The sequence below is a fragment of the Phycodurus eques genome, chromosome 5 (genome assembly GCF_024500275.1).
Source record: "Phycodurus eques isolate BA_2022a chromosome 5, UOR_Pequ_1.1, whole genome shotgun sequence".
Lineage (NCBI taxonomy): Eukaryota > Metazoa > Chordata > Actinopteri > Syngnathiformes > Syngnathidae > Phycodurus > Phycodurus eques.
Window position 1 is genome coordinate 23,452,650 of NC_084529.1, and position 17,094 is coordinate 23,469,743.

A 17,094-nucleotide genomic window follows, 5' to 3' on the forward strand; every position below is an offset into this window, starting at 1 on the left:
AGGTTTAGGGGGGCATTACTTTTTCACACAGGGCCAGGTAATTTTGAAAAAAAACATTTCTCAATAAATGAACCACTTAAAAACAGCATTTTAAATTCACTTGGGATATATTTTTGTATTTACATTGTTTTGGTGATCTTAAAGTGGGGAAACTGCAAAAATAAGACTTTGAGAAGAGAGTCAATACTTTTCACAGCACTGTATGTTGTTGGTCTGAGCTGACGATCACGTCCCGTTTTTGTGATTGAGGACATCTTAAAAATAAAATTACATTGGAAAAAACTATTGCCGAACATTTTTTTAATCAATGCTGATGCATTTATTTTGAGAAAGATGTTGAAAAGCTGGAGCTGTCGGTCACGCAACACCTCATTAAGGTTAGGGCTGCGGAAGGCCAATACGCCGAAAGTGGCGATTTGGTTAAGGTTAGGGTAGAAAATATAATAGGGGTATTTTTTATCCATCTAGAAAAGGGTTAAGGTTAGGGCTTATGGAAGGGGTCTGCTTCCAGAGTGGCCAATATGTTAAGGTTAGGGTAAGATGTATAGCCTCCGTGCTTTTTGTGACACTCACTCCGAAAGGAGAAATCTGAACAACTAGTGTTGAAGCCCTGCCATCAGAATCTAAGTAAGGTAACCCTAACTAAGGTAGTGTTCTATTGTATTTACATTTTACTTTAGCAGCAGTTACCTTTTTCATGCTTGTATGATTACGTAAGAATGTCAAGCAATGAGATGAGAATGAGAATTGTTTTGCACGCCCGCACCCCTAGTGAGAAAGCAGTACAGAAAATCTGTGTGTGTGTTTGCGTGCGTGTGTGTATATATATATATATATATATATATATAAAAACATGCATGAATTGGAGACTCTAAATCGCCCGTAGGTGTGACTGTGAGTGCGATTGGCTGGCAACCAGCTCAGGGTGTACGCCGCCTCCTGCCCGATGACAGCTGGGATAGGCTCCAGCACGCCCGCGACCCTAGTGAGGAGAAGCGGCTCAGAAAATGGATGGATGGATGAATGGATACCTCAGGAAATTGACCAATTTTTTTTCTTACAGCAGTACAAAACGAGCAATAATGTTTCAATTACACAAAAGCAACACATCAAATACATCAGTGATTTGTACCCAAATTTGAGACTGGACCAAAGAAGAAGCCATTTAGGTGCAGATATGATAACTGTTCAGATTTTTTTCTTACCTCCGTAAAATTAGCAATTATGTTTCGATTGCCGTTAGTTAAGCAAAAATTGCATGAAATGTACATTTTAAGGGTTAAGCTACACTGAAGCATGCAGGCTGCAGAAAGAACATCAGCCAGTAGTCATCCATCTATCCATCCATCCATTTTCTGAGCCGCTTCTCCTCACTCGGGTCGCGGGCATGCTGGATCCTATCCCAGCTATCATCGGGCAGTTGGCGGGGTACACCCTGAACTGGTTGCCAGCCAATCGCAGGGTACATACAAGCAAACAACCATTCGCACTCACATTCATACCTACAGGCAATTTAGAGTTGTCAATTAACCTACCATTCATGTTTTTGGGATGTGGGAGGAAACCGGAGTTCCCGGAGAAAACCCACGCAGGCACGGGAAGAAAAACCAGTTTACTTACTGTTATAATCTTTAGATCTCCTATCATAGCCTATGTGTTTCATCTGGTAGCATCTGCACTTCGCATCATAGCATCCATCCTGGTGCGTAGCCAAATTTGCATGCACTACACAAAGACTTTCTTTCAAAAGCACAACAAATGACACAGTATTTTGAAATTGCTGATTGTCACATGTAAGCAGGCAAGCGACATGAGTCCCCCACCTCTGGTAATTAGTATTGTGACAAATTCCAAAGGCGGCAAACGCCAGCGCTGTAAGCCATTTATTTTTCACGGTAATGTGGTAAGATGAGTTTGAAATAGTATTAAAGTGTTTTGAGGTCATAGTTTGGAGCATATTTAGGGTTCCAACTGTTAGTATTGGCCATTATAAACGTTTTGGTGAAGTGTCAATTACATGAAGATTTTTAAATTTGAATAATGGGGGTTCACTATATTAGGTTGAAGCGTCCCTTGTTTCCACTGCCCGCATCCATTTCCTCCATCACTGTGTGAACGTGACAAACATGGGATTGCACCGGGACATCACCCTGAGTAGCTCTTCCTCGTCCTCCTCCAACTCGCTACCACTGTTCTTATCGACGTCTTCATCGGCCAGAGATCCGTCATCGTCCTCGGAGGTCGCCGGGTGGTGGTCCGGCTGCTCCCGGTGTTCCGGTTGTTCCAGCTGGTCCAGCGACGTGCAAGGCTGGTCCTCCTCTTCGCTCCACCTCTGCTCCGATGGTTCAGGTGACACGTCCACCATGACCAGCGTGGCCTTCAAGGGGGCCTGCTCTGGTGTGGGCGGCGGCGTGCTTGTCTGTTTGGCGAGTGGCGAGGACAGTATAGAGGAGTGCGCAGAGTTTGGGGGTGACCCCGCGCAAGGTTTGCCAAAAGGTTTCTCTATCTCGGCAGAGGCGATTCGGGCCTGGCTGTGGGGGACGCTAGCAGAAGAGGGCGAGGGGCTGGCCAGGCTGACAACGGGATCCTCGCTGCTGTTTGTCTGCGAGTCGAGACATGTGGAAGGTATAGTTGCTTCCAGTGGAGGTGTTTCCGATCCGCTTTTTTTGGGCCCGACAGGGTTGATGTCCACAGAGTTGGGCCGGAAGGTAGACAAGCAAGACAGGCTTTTGGTGGGAGTGGAGACGCTGTTGTTGAAGGTGATGGTGGTACACATAGCGTCAGCCGAGCTCAATGTAGAATCAAGGGGAGCCGTTGGGTTGTTGTTGTTGGGCTGGGCTGGCCCCTGGTCTTTTCCTGTGAAGCTGAATGAGGGGTTGATGGTTCCGTAGTCTTCACTGCTGAAGCTCACATCATCCACCCGTGGGGTGCCGCTACTCGGATTCACCTGACAAACAGATGACAGTTGAGTGGGGTGTCTGGGATTCTTCCATCCATCATTCATTCCCACAGCATTCATCCTTCCATCCATCCAGTAGTGAGTTGTGTCCAGTCATCCATCTATCTTTAAATGAAACCACTGTATATTGATCCCTAGAGGTGAAACTATCTTAATTAATCAATTGACCTAACAGTTAATGCATGCATCCTTCCATCAACTCAACCATACACTAAATAATTAACCACTCCATTAATCCATTCCTCCATACATACATCCATTAATCCACCATTTCAAAAATCCATTCATCAATTCATCCGTTCATCTATTAATCCACCACTTCATCATTTCATGTGACAATCGATCCATTTGTCAATTCACTTAATTTAATTGAGATTTAGCTATTCCTTTCATCACTATCATCCATTCTTCAATTCAGTCATCCATCCATCAGTCAGTCAGTCAGTTTATAAATTAATCAATTCATCCAGCCATTCTTAAAATAATCCAATATAATCCATTCATCCTACCATTTATCAATTATTACATCATTTAGTTAATCCATTCATCCAGTAACCCTAACGTCCATAAATTAATCCACAAGTTCATCCATCCATGCAGCAATCAATTCATCCATACATATTTACATTCATCCAACATAATGCATTCATCGTTCAATCCATCCATGCATCAAGTGGTCAGTTATTCTAGTAATCTGTCATTCAGTCCATCAAGTAACCTTAACATACATAAATTAATCCAAACATTCATCAATTCATTTATCAATGTATTCATCCACCAATTTACCAATTTGTCAACCCATCAATCAATTAAACTATATATTTTTTAATGAAAGTACTGGCTATTTCAGCACTGAAACTGATAACTCCATCGCATTTGTTATTTTTTGATATGCTTCTGAAATCATCCCTATCGATCCATTCATTGATTGATCAGCCATCACTTGGCCCATCGTCAATAATTCATTAGTCAACAATTTAATTGATGAACCTTCCGTTACCTAGCCATCTATCCTTCCATTCCATTGAGCCACTATTGAAGCCATTGTATATTATCTTCAAAGGGAAAAATTGTCATCCGTCCACTCATAGATTGATCCATTAATCCAACTATGTATACCAAGATTTTGTACTCACCAGTTGGAACCACCGTAGGCTCTGTGGACAAAACAAGCACAGTTCAGAACACAAGTTTTATAAACTGATCCTGATTGCGGAGATACCTCACCACATTGGGGTGCTTGCCCTGGGCTACGCAGCCTCTTTCCAGGGGGTCCAGATGGCCCTTGTGTTTCCTCTTGATCCACAGAACCAGAGCCATGGCGCATCCGACCACCGTCAGGAAGGCTGTGCTGAGGAACAAGGCTTTGCCAAGGGTGCAACTGATGGTGCGGTCGTCTATCAGCGCGCTCAGAGGAACTGTGAAGTCCAAGTGTAAACATATCCTTCATATATTTTATATTTTTCCACTTTTTGAGGCATTTGAGGAGGGCGCTTACTTGATTGGCTTTCAGATAACACCTCCACCACCACAGAAGAGTCAACGGTGTCGCCTGACTCCCGGTCTCGTGCCATTACCTGCCACGTATTGATATTGTTGCTATACTCTTGTGTGCACTTTTTGTCCAAGAGTGCACATATACTTTTAATAGTCCATGTTATCAAATTCCAATCAAATGTTATCAAAGGGAGTCCATTTTCTTGTTGTATTGAAGCTTAAATTGAACAATTTGGCCAGTGGCATTTTAGTTTTAGACTTTTTGTTTCTCATTTTCCTCGAGCTGCTGCACCTCCCCTGAACTGTTCAGAAATTTAGAGATACAGTGGGAAAATATTTATTTGAACACCTGCTGAATTATTACGTTTGCCCCTAAACTGGTTGCCAGCCAATCGCGGCAAATGCAGAACAAAATACTCAATATAAGTTATAAAATGTTGCTTATTTTATTTTGTGAGATATGTATTTGATCCCCTACAGCTCAGCCAGAATTTTGGCTCGCACAGATTGGCTATTGCTCAGTCAACCACTTAGCAAGACTCCTAATATCAACTTGCTATGAGTCTTAAGCACATCTCTTCTAGGAATCAATCTATTTACCTTACAATCTCGATGCTACCATGGGCAAGGCTAAAGAGTTCTAAAAATATGTCCTGGATAACATTGTAGACCTACAACCTTGAATGGGTTACATGACCATTAGCAAAAGGCTTGGTAAGAAGGAAACCGTCTCCTTGCACCATTATGCCAAAGTAGAAGAGACACAATTTCCATCAATTATCCTGTCTGGAGCTCCATGCGAGACCTTAACTTGGACTGAGGATGAACATCAGCAAGTTGAGCTGCCTCAAAGTACAAAGCAGGAACTCGTTAATCATCTGGAGACAGTTGGGACCTCATTTAACAGTTGGCCACACACTGCATCATAATGGACTTAAATCTTGCAGTGCTTTCAAGGTGCCTCTGCTAAAGAAGGTACATGTACTGTCATGTACATTTTTGAGTATCATCAAAAGAGCAGCATCTCCACAGTCAAACATGTAGGTGGAAACATTATGGTTTGCGATCCAGGAGGACTTAACCGCATTGAGGGGCAATCTTAGATGAAAACCTCCTTTCGTCAGCAAGAACACTGAAGATGGGTCATGGGTGGGTCTTACAGCATAGCTCAAGAACAAAAATATTAAGGTCATGAAGTAACCTAGTCAGTCTCCAGACCTCGACACAAGGGAAAACTCTTGGAGGGAGCTGAAACTTTCTCTTTCCAAGAAACTTGAAGAATTTTATAAATTGATGTAAAGAAGAGTGGGCCAAAATCCCCCCTTGGGCTGTATGCAAACCTGGTGACCAACTACAAGAAATGTCACATCACTGTACTTGCCAATCAAAGTTTCCCTACCAAGTACTACCTTTCGTTTTGCTTAGGCATTTACGCAAATTAAAAGACTGTTAATTCCTTTTTAAGTGAGCAAATTTACAAATTCAGCAGGGGATCAAATCCTTATTCTCCCCCGCAACCCCCCCCCCACCCTACTGTACACCTTCTTTTCAGTGGACAGCAAAGCATGCGTTGAGTCAATTATTGGTTGCTGGGGCTTACGTGCAGAAGGTGCTTTTGTCTCGCTTTGAGCTGATTGGTTCTGGCAATGAGAAGCCCCTCCTGTGTGACCCGGTAGATGCCTGTGTGATTGGACGTGGGGCTGAAGGTGAAGTAGATCATCGGATTAAATCCCTGTGGGACAAGATAGGGAGTACAATGGAACAGCCAAGGACTTCAATGTACGGGTACTGTGGATGTTTTGTTGGTGCACCTACATGTTTAAAGTCCTGGTCCTGCACATGTAACATCAGCGCTCTGTTGCCGTAGGTATAAACTAGAGAAGCGGGACTCTTCCCCGCAGTCACAAAGCCGTGGTATTCAGCCATGTCAAACACTGGATGAAACTGGTTCACCGCCAGCACGCGGACAAGCACCGTGGCAACAGAGTACTTCCTGGGGTCGTCGTCCTGAAAGGCCTGTGTTGAAACACACCAAATGAGTCCAGCGAGAGGGACTCACTGGCGGAAGCCAGCTCTTACCGGCACTATCACGTCGCTATTATAGAAAAGAATTTACCATACAAAAACTCAATATCACAGCACGCAACCGTGCCATGTCACATCATGTGGAGTAGTTCAGAATCAATATTTGTCTAATAACATGACAACAACAAAAAAATGTAAATAAAACGCATCACACTTCCACACCGGAGGTGCAGGTTATTAAATGTATTGTGTGCAGAGACTTACAGATGTGTTTTGCTCATTGAACTTGCTCTGACCAATGGATGAGAAAATGGAAAAATGCTGACATCATCGAGGGCAAACTCACTGGCCCTGTGAGGCGAATGTGAAATCTGATTTCTTAAAGAAACAGTCCCATTGCTAATATATACTATAGTGCCAAAAGTATTCGCTCACCTGACTTGACTCACATATGAATTTAAGTGACATCCAATTCCTAATCCATTCATTCATTCTTCTTCCGTACCGTTCATCCTCACTAGGATCGCGGGGGTGCTGGAGCCAATTCCACCCTGAACTGGTCGCCAGCCAATCGCAGGGCACATATAAACAAACAACCATTCACACTCACATTCACACCTACGGGCAATTTAGAGCTTTCAATTAACCGACTGTGCATGTTTTTGGGATGTGGTAGAAAACCAGAGTACCCGGAGTAAACCCATGCAGGCACGGGGAGAACATACAAACTCCACACAGGTGAGGCCGGATTTGGACCCAGGTCCTCAGAACTGTGAGGGAGACGTGCTAACCAGTTCTACACCGTGTCGCCCATTCCTAATCCATAGGGTTCAAAATAACATTGGTCCACCTTTTGCAGCGATACCAGCTTCAACTCTTCTTGGAAGGCTGTCCACAAAGTTCAGGAGTGTGTTTATGGGAATTTTTGACCAGTCTTCCAGAAGCGCATTTGTGAGGTCACACACCGATGTTGGACGAGAAGGCCCGGCTCTGAGTCTGCAATCTAATTCATCCCAAACGTGTTCTATGGAGTTGAGGTCGGGACTCTGTGCAGGCCATTCAAGTTCATCCACACCGAACTCTCTCATCCATGTCTTTGTGGACCTCGCTTTGTGCACTGGTGCACAGCCACGTTAGAAATGGAAGAAGTGTTTCCACCAAGTTGAGAGCATGGAATTGTCAATAATATTGGTTCCTTAGTTCTAGAGAAAGGAACTATGAAGGATTCAGCATACCAAGAGGTTTTGGACAATTCATTGCTCCCAACTTTGAGGGAACAGTTTAGTGATGGCCCCTTCCTGTTCCAACATGACTGTGCACCAATGCACAAAACAAGGTCCATAAGACATGGATGAGAGAGTTTGGTTTGGATGGACTGTGTGACCTCACAAACGTGCTTCTGGAAGAGTGGTCAAAAATTCCCTACACACACTCCTGAACGTTGTGGAAATCCTTTTCAATAGAGTTAAAGTTGTTATTGCTTTAAATGGTGGGCCGATGTCATATTAAGTCCTCTTGATTAGGAAGGGGATGTCACATCAGATCATATGTGAGTCAAGGCAGGTGAGTGAATACTTTTGGCAATACACTGGCCAAATCTCCTGATTCTGAAGGCTCTGGTCAGATTAGATGGACATGGCAGCAGACAGAGGCTGAAATCTGATTGGACAAAAAAAATCTAACATCACCACATACACGTACTAGAAGCAGTGCAGCCAAAATAATCACTACATATTGAAGAGAAAAGACTGTGGGTAATAATTTAATCAAATTTTATGAACAAAATATTCTAATTTAGGTTGTAAATGTAGGTGAATGTTCTGATCGTCTTTAGGTCACAAGAGAAGGCATTGCTCTTCTCGATACATGACTCAAGTCAATCTCACCATGACTTGAAGATGCAGTGCCGGTGTGGTGAGTCTGTCTTTCACCGCCCGGGTGAACCTCACCTCCCCAGTCTGCCGGTCCATCAGGAATCGACCGTGGTCGTCCCCTGGTGCAGACAACACAACGTGGTTAAAAGTCTCTTAAAAAAGATAATCGCTAACCATTTTTCCTGCGCTACCTGAGAGGATGGCATAGCTGAGTGTGGCCTTGAGTCCTCTGTCTCCGTCCACTGCATGGATAGGACCAGGAGAGAAATCCAGCACAAAGTCCTACATCAGAACAAAAAATACAGAACATGTTTTTTGCAAGGTGATGGAGCTAGCGATGAGGATAGAATACATGCACACAACAAACTTGGGAAAACCAACACAAACAAAGCACGTCAAGCCAGGATAGTTTGATTTAAATCATGATTTTACATCCATCTATTGTCTTTGTTGCTTATTCTCATTAGGGTTACGGATGAGCTGGAGCCTAACCCGAGTCATGTGATGAAAAAAATTTATCTAAAATTAGTATATTGCTTGTGCTCGTATGTATATCAAGGAAGACGAAAGACAACTTGGAGGAGGCCCAACTGGGTCTTTCCTGGACAGAGTGATTCAGGTGAGCCCCATTGCCAATTTATGGTCCACCTGGTGTACAAAGGTCTAAAAAGAATGAAGAAAGATGGGCTAAAGGCAGGGTACAACCAACCTCTTTGCCTTCTGTGACATTGACAGTATACACGGGACTGGTGCAAATCCGATTGGTGCGGTCCTGGAACAGCAGCGTGCAGGGCAGGAACTGAGGGTACAGGTCATCTCCGTCCTGGACGTCAACCGTGACGTCGGTGCTGGTGTTGAAGTGCTCGGCCGTGTTCATTTCCTGTCACAGAGTGAGACTGTTAAGTCCTCGATGGATGGACATTGGCAGCGTTTTTACATCCATCCATTTTCCATATAGCTTGCCCTTATTAGGGTGGTGGGTGAGCTGGCATCTATCCTAGCTGATATTGGGCAAGAGGTGGGGTACACCCTGGACTGATCGCCATGTATGCAAACAAACTCACAGTACGGGCCATTTAGATTATTCAATTAACCTACGTGACTTTTGGGGACAATAGTGATGGGGGGGGGGGGGGGGTCATGATCTGGTCGCCAGCCATTTGCAGGGCTGCAGGGAGTCTTCAATGAAGCAAATGTGGATTTTTGGGAATGTTGGAGAAAGCTAGAGTGCCTGAAGCATGTGAAAAACTTGCCAACTCCACACAGGAAGGCCGGAGTTGAGGTCCGAACCATCAACCTCAGAATTGCAAGGCAGACTTGATAACTGCGAGACCACCTTGCTGCTCCGGTGGCAGTGAGAATCCAAATGTTTTATTTTTTTTAAAAAAGAGATCTTACGGTGGCGAGGATGGTGAGAAAGAGCTGAGTTTTGGTCTCGTAGTCGAGAGATTTGGCGAGTATCACTGCACCGCTGTTGCGAAGATCGATTTTGAAGTAGTCTGCGTCAGGCTGCACAACGCATAAGCATACATTATACATGATTATATATAATCTCTCAGCCTTACGGTAGTATTCTTCATTGTAGATCAACTTACAGATGACTGGTCAATGGAGTAAATGATCTGGTCATTGTCTGCATCAGTTGCCAGGATGGTAAACACGAGCGCATTGACCGGAGTCAGCTGGACGACACAACACACGATGGGCGTAACAGACCAATCACTTGGAAGTGCACTTTTTCTGTCTGAGCACCCTACCTCACTGATGACAACAGATTGGATGGTGTCTTCCGCAAACACGGGCCAGTTGTCATTCTCATTGAGAACCTCCACCACTATCCTGGAAACACTCTGAAGTGGCACATGTTCGAGAATGTACACTTATTCATTATTGGGAAGTAACATAGCACATAGTATGTTGATTGATCTAATGAGGGGGAAACTGGAACAAAAAATTGTATTGTCTACAATTGATGATAAAAATAAACGTTAACTTTTTATATTAAAGTACATTTTAGGCTTGGCACTTTTTTTTTTTAAATTAATCGGAATTAAGTAGAGGAATACAGGGGGTGTATCAGTCCAACATTTTTTTACTTAAAAAAGGGTATCTGTACTCTTCTAAGCATGGAGTGTGAGTACTTTTGCGACCTCTACTCTTTTTTTATGTCGAGTGTACCTGAAGCACGTCGTCTTCATAGCACGACAGTTCCGCCATCAGGACGGGACCCTGCAGCTGAAACACATAAAGGTCGTGGTGAACGAGGAAGACGTTACAAGCATGTCGGCTAGCTGCTTGCTTGATTGGTTGTTGAGATGTTTTATTGATTTATTTTGTTGCTTTGCTATTCATTTGTTTGGTTGGATGGTTGGTTGGATTAGTGGTTAAGATAGCTATTTAGTTTGGGATGTTGGTTAGTTGAGTGGATGATTAGCTGGTTGATTTTTTATTCGCTTGTTTGGTGGATTAGTTGGTTTGTTTGTTGTTTGATTGGTTGTGTAAGGACCATTTTGTGTATTTGTATGTAGGTCTCTAAGATGGCCACAGTGTCCCTGCAACATCTATCTAAACAGGAAGCGCTCAATAGGGAGGAAACCGGAGTGCCCGGAGAAAACCCGCACAGGCACGGGGAGAACATGCAAACTTCACACAGGCGGGCCCGGGGATTGAACCCCGGACCTCAGAACTGTGAGTCAGACGCTCTAACCAGTCGTCTAGTTTATTTATTTGTTTTTGTTTTGTTTTTCCTTATCTACACAGTTCTGAAAAGCTTTATGGAAGGTCGGGCAATATTTCACAAGACATTTTTGCCAGGGACCGGATAAAACCGAACCATTAATAAGACTCTTAAATCTCAGCGTGTGATTGAGGAAAGACAAGAGTTACAGTTAATCCAGTTGACCCTTTGACTTTCAAGCAGTCGGCCGGGGGAGGATAAGAGATTGTGAGGCTCCTAAAGCTTTCACCACTCATGTTCTTCCATTCAAGTCGATCACGTTGACACACATACAGTCAGAGTTCATGGGGAAATACAGTACCTCTCGGTCGAGCACTTTCTCAGGTGAAGTGTTCAAATGTATGACTCCTCCATCCAAGAAGAACCAATCGGCATCTTTCCCTTGCAGTTTCCACTCAATGCCCTCCACAGGGTGGTCCGCCATGAGGTCGGCCACCACTTCTCCACAGAGGCTGTTTTCCACCACCCTGGAGTATACGTCCTGACCGTCCAAGCATCCGCCCCATCCGGACATCTCTGCATCCCACACGGGAAGATGCACAGAAAAGCACTCGGCGACTTCATGGAGGGCATTGTGACGTACCTGCGACTGCATGTAGATACAGGAGGACCGTCAATGGGGGGGTCCACTTCAGTACGGCAACCACGGCCATCCCTGAGCTCAGATGGGTCTCAGGATCTTGAGGTAGCTGAATGGTGCGAGTTAGGGTTGAGAAACAAAAAGTAGGCTAGATGATGTCTTCTTGCTATTAGTGGACTGACCCATGGGAAATCAGATAATATATGGTTGTACTACTAGGCCAAAGTTTCCACTAGTAGCGAAAAAAAAGTTACTAATAAGATACAGTTGTGCTGCTTGTGCGGTGATTATCTAAGGGTGGTACGTGGGGTCCGTCCAGTGGTACACGAACGAATTACTGCCAAAGTACAGTTCAGTTGTATTTACCCTTTAAGTTCAATACATTTGTATTTCATCTTTATAAACTGTTTGTTTGTTTTTAAATTCCATCCAGCCATCCATTTTCTTTACCGCTTATCATCAGTAGGGTCGCGGGCTGCTGGAGCCTATCCCAGCTATCTTCGGGGGGGAGGCGGGGTACACTCTAAACCGGTTGCCAGCCAATCGCAGGGCACATAGAAACAAACAACCATTCGTACTCACATTCACACCTACGGGCAATTTAGAGTTTCCAATTAACCTACCATGCATGTTTTTGGGATGTGGGACGAAACCGGAGTGCCCGGGGAAAAAACACGCAGGCACGGGGAGAACATGCCAACTCTACACAGGTGGGGCCGGGATTTGAACCCCGGACCGCAGAACTGTGAGGCAGATGTGCTAACCAGTCTTCCACCGTGCCGGCTTGTTTTTAAATTATTTAGCATAATTTTTATTCAACTTTTATGGACTATACATTTAAATTGAATCAGTATTTCAGTCATTTTATTTTCCTATATTGAACCGCAGGGTTAAAGGGGTTGTTTGCAGTTTTAAAAGCGCTATCAATGAATGTAGGCTTACTTCACTTATTCTTCCCCCCTCATGCCTGACCAAAGCTGCGTCCCTCACTGACATGCATGAGCATGATTCTCAAATATGGCCATTCATAATGGCATGCAATTACCGTACGAAAGAGTGTCGTTGTGATAAGTAGTCACAGAAAACGCTGTCCAGCTTCAACAAAATAGCAGTGCTCCCAATACTAAACTAGCATTAGCACTGTAAACAAGCCAATATTAGCCACGGCTGCTATGTTGGTAGCAGCATGACTTATTCATAATAGCGTGTTACTATAACACTAAATTTGTCGGTCTGAAGTTTTATTTTTTTGAAAGTACAATCAATAAAAAATTGCTAAACCCGCGTCGCTTCTAAATCCTGTTAGCTGCCTGGGATCCCGTCACTCTGCTTCTGTTTGCTAATCTTATGACTAGTTGTTAGCGAACACTGGAAGGGGACATTTTTTTTTCCAGAGGTGAGTTTCAACAAAGCTCCCGAAGCCAGGTTAACAGGTCAGCACGAGGCTGCGGTTGTGTGCAGGTGACCGCCTATGCATGTGGGAGTGCATGGCAAATGATTGGTCGGTAACGCCTTCTGTCTCTGATAGTTTTTTTCCACAGGTGCAGTGGGAAAAAACTGCAAATGCTCCCTTTGATGTTGAAACTCTGCATAATGTTATGGTGGCTTACAATGAAATTAAATAAACTTTTTAGGAACAAAACCTCTGCCGCGTTTTAGATGAACACTTAGGCCTACGACACTACTGTATTTTTGATTATGGTCATGATGTGAAAAGTTTGAGAATCGCTGTTCACTGAATTGTCTTATTAGTCAGGACAAATAGTGTACTAGTTTAAAGCTTATATTGAATAATGGCGTCCCATACTGACCTGCTGTTGTCAAATCCTCTGCGGTAGGTGCGTCAGTCTCCATGTCCTCCGATCGGTTGGCAAACACATTGCTGCCTCACAAACGCAACCAAATGTCACTTTTGGACCGACAACACACACCCGACCCACCAACGCCTCCGCCCACACACGTTAAAAAGCAGACAGCAGCTTACGGGGCGTATCCAGGGATAAACGTCAGATCAGGGGATAAAGGCTCCAGGGGGTGGGGCTTACCTGGTCAGGGGGTAAAATGGAGCCAATCAGATTAAGACGCCGGCAAGACGCTGGCACCGAAGGCCCAGACTGTTGCCATCGGTGAATTTAAGAGATTTGTCTGGCTCAAAAGATGCCGTTTGACCTTGATAAACAGATTGTTATGCAAATGAGGCCCATCAGTCAGGAAGGATTTGTGTGTTTGTATATTTCATTGCTGTAATTTCTAAGTCAAGAAGTGTTGTTCGAATCTTGTGCATCAGCAATAACTCTCAGCAAGGAATCAAAAACAAACTGTCAACCTCTTACGAAGAAGGGAGGGGGAAATAATTTTCCGTTGTGATCACAAAAGTGGAACTATCATTACTAATTGTAGCCCGTTGAACACAATAAAATATTGTACACTCGTTTTACACCTCTGCCTCGCTCTTGTTACATGACAACACACCGATTTATGTATTCAGGGAAAGGCAATGCAATATAAGAGAAGAGGGTAATTGCCTCATTTACAGAACATTGGTGGCAAGATGGTGAAGAATGGCGAACAAACTAACCCAGCCACTTGGCTGCCTTTTTGGCATGATATTAAAGTAAATGTTAATATAGGGAAGAAAGTCATACTTAATAAAAAAAATACAGCTATTTTTGTAATATGATTTATTCTGGAAAACGTCTTTATTCTCATAAACATTTCTTGAGAAAATATGCTTTTTGTTCTCGACAAAAAGTAAGGCTATTCCTGGAATAATATGAAGTTTGTTCTAAAAACCAAATTTTCATGCAGGAATGTCACATTTATGTGATATATCAAGTTCATATCAGCTTTAAAGAGCTCAAATGCTAAGATAGGAAGGGGTAACTGCTTTATTGTGCTTGTTTTATTGGCATGTCAGTTCCAACGTGTATTTACTTTATACACATTTAACTATTTAAAAAGATACAACACAATAATTTATTGCAAATTATTTTGTGGACCCCTGCGCTACACCTTTCGGACACCCTGGGGTCCGTGAGGCCCGGTTTTAAGACCCTGTTTAGTGGCCGCAACGTGCGCCTGACCGCTGGATTTATTTAAGTGCAAAAGCACTAACGAGGCCCGACAAGGGATTAGCTATCAAACATCCGCCCTTTACCTTCTGAAGATTAACCCATATCCTTTTTCACTCACACACACACACACATGCACACACACACACCGTCTTCAGAAGAGGGCTCCAGAGATGAAAGCAGCTTTTAGTGCAGACATGTTTTCTATAGTTGAGTGCACAATGGAGGACAACCATTCCTGTGGTCATGTAGGTTTACAAAACACACGGAGAGCTTTGAAATGCACCTGCTTGAACTTGATGTTTTTCATGGCATTTGATCAGGCTGGGTGACAACAAACGTCTTTGATGCAATGTCCACTAGATGTCAGCAGAGAGCCGAGTGGTACTTAGGCACCCAATGGGACAACTGTGGCGCCACGGTGCACGACTGGTTAGCATATCTGCCTCGCAGTTCTGAGGACCCGGATTCGGCCTCGCCTGTGTTTGACATGCATGCTAGATTAATTGAAGACTCTAAATTGCCCGTAGGTGTGAATGTGAGTGCAATTGGTTGTTTGTCTATGTGTGCCCTGCGATTGGCTGGCGACCAGTTCCAGCATACTAGCTAAAGAATTGTTTACTATTTGGCAAACTGCTGCTTGTTGTGAAGTGAGTTGAGTTGAGTTCACCGCCACCATACAGCATTCATATCGCCAGTTTTTGCTCGAAAGCTGCCCTTTGCTGCCCTGTTAAATGTTTTATGATGGTTTTACGCCTGTGTCACGTGTCATTAAAGTCAAGGGTCTGTAGTACACACTTGAATATAGTGGTTAACTTATCTTTACGCTTACATGTCCTCAAAAAGGCCCAGCAGAGGATGTACTTCCTGCGGCTTCTGAGACAGCACGGCCTGCCACCGGAGCTGCTGAGGCAGTTCTACACAGCGGTCATCGAATCAGTCCTGTGTTCTTCCATCACAGTCTGGTTAGGTGCTGCCACAAAAAAGGACAAACTCCGACTGCAACGGACATTCAAAACTGCTGAAAAGATTGTCAGTACCCCCCCTAACCACCCTTGAGGACTTGCACGCTGCCAGAACTAAGACAAGAGCGTGCAAAATCCTCTCGGACCCTCCACATCCCGTTCACCGGCTCTTCCAGCTCCTCCCCTCAGGTAGGCGGTACCGATCAATGCAAACTAGAACTAGCAGACATTCCAACAGCTTCTTCCCTCTTGCGATCAACTTCTTAAACACTTAACCTACAATTCCATTGCAACATGCTGCCAATTTGTTTGTCTTGAGTTTGTTGTCACATTTCTGTCAGGCCAATTCTATATTACTCGTGCACTCACTGTAGTTGTCTCACCACGCTGCACTATTTGCATATCTGTTGTTGACCGATACTGGCCACTCATGCCAGAGTAGCATCTGCCCCACTTGTACACTGACTGAGGGGTATCTGCAACATTTGCACAATCAACATTGTCCCAGATTATCGCACTACTCGCTTGAAGTCTCGGCGCCCTTTGCACAATGATCATTGCACTGGACTATTTCTATATTAGTCATTCACACTGCCCTAAGTGCTAGAGGGCTCTGCATATGTTTGCACAATTGTCACAAAAAAATGTTTAAAATTTGTACCGGCATTACCAGATAATTATCAACCCTTTCTTGCTCAGTGACTGTTTTTGTCAATGTCTTTATGTCTCAAAAGTCTGTTGTTGTACTAGAGCGGCTCCAACTACCGGAGACAAATTCCTTGTGTGTTTTTTGGACATACTTGGCAAATAAAGATGATTCTGATGACAGGTAAGAATGTTAAAACGCATGACGATGACTCGCCTTCCACTTCGTTGAACTCAATATGTCTGTCATGCATCATCAAAATTAGGGGTGACTACATGATTTATTATAGCCTTTTACTTATTTTTACACTTGTATGGCTGTATGTTAACAAAGATAAAATGTTCCTTAAAACATTTTATGTACAGTTAAAAACAATGTGTTGTGGTATTTTACGCCTCTTTTTTGTTTTAGGTGTCGTGAAAATTAATGAAGTTGTTATCCACAGCATATTTCCTGTAGAGTTAAATGTTTTATGAGGGTGACTTTTTGACCCTGCAAGAGGTTATTTCTACTAGCATTATTTCCTATGGGGGACGGGGGACGGGGGGGGGGGGCGACGGGGGACGGGGGGGGGGGGGGGGCGACGTGTTTCTTGTCCATTGGGTCTCATGACTCCTCTCCAGGCTCCACACCAGGTTTAGCTGATAGCCAAGGGGATTGAGGAGAGGGAGGAAAAGAAAGAGTTAGGGAGGGTGGTGGGGGGTGTAAGAGAATCAACACTGCTTGCCCGTGATGGGTGG

General features: G+C 44.0%; 1 protein-coding gene across 1 annotated transcript; it reads right to left on the minus strand.

Moving 5' to 3' along the window:
* Positions 1 to 33: 33 nt before the first annotated feature.
* LOC133403322 (cadherin-related family member 5) lies at positions 34 to 13,646 on the minus strand. The gene is made up of 16 exons (XM_061678193.1): positions 13,484 to 13,646; positions 11,676 to 11,781; positions 11,394 to 11,608; positions 10,534 to 10,590; positions 10,113 to 10,205; positions 9,951 to 10,037; positions 9,754 to 9,864; positions 9,065 to 9,235; positions 8,547 to 8,637; positions 8,368 to 8,474; positions 6,272 to 6,472; positions 6,057 to 6,188; positions 4,458 to 4,536; positions 4,187 to 4,377; positions 4,096 to 4,116; positions 34 to 2,947 (listed from the first exon to the last, which is right to left on the minus strand). The coding sequence occupies exons 2-16, from the start codon at positions 11,743 to 11,745 to the stop codon at positions 2,105 to 2,107; spliced, it is 2,469 nt and encodes an 822-aa protein (XP_061534177.1). The 5' UTR covers positions 11,746 to 11,781; positions 13,484 to 13,646; the 3' UTR covers positions 34 to 2,104.
* Positions 13,647 to 17,094: the final 3,448 nt, after the last annotated feature.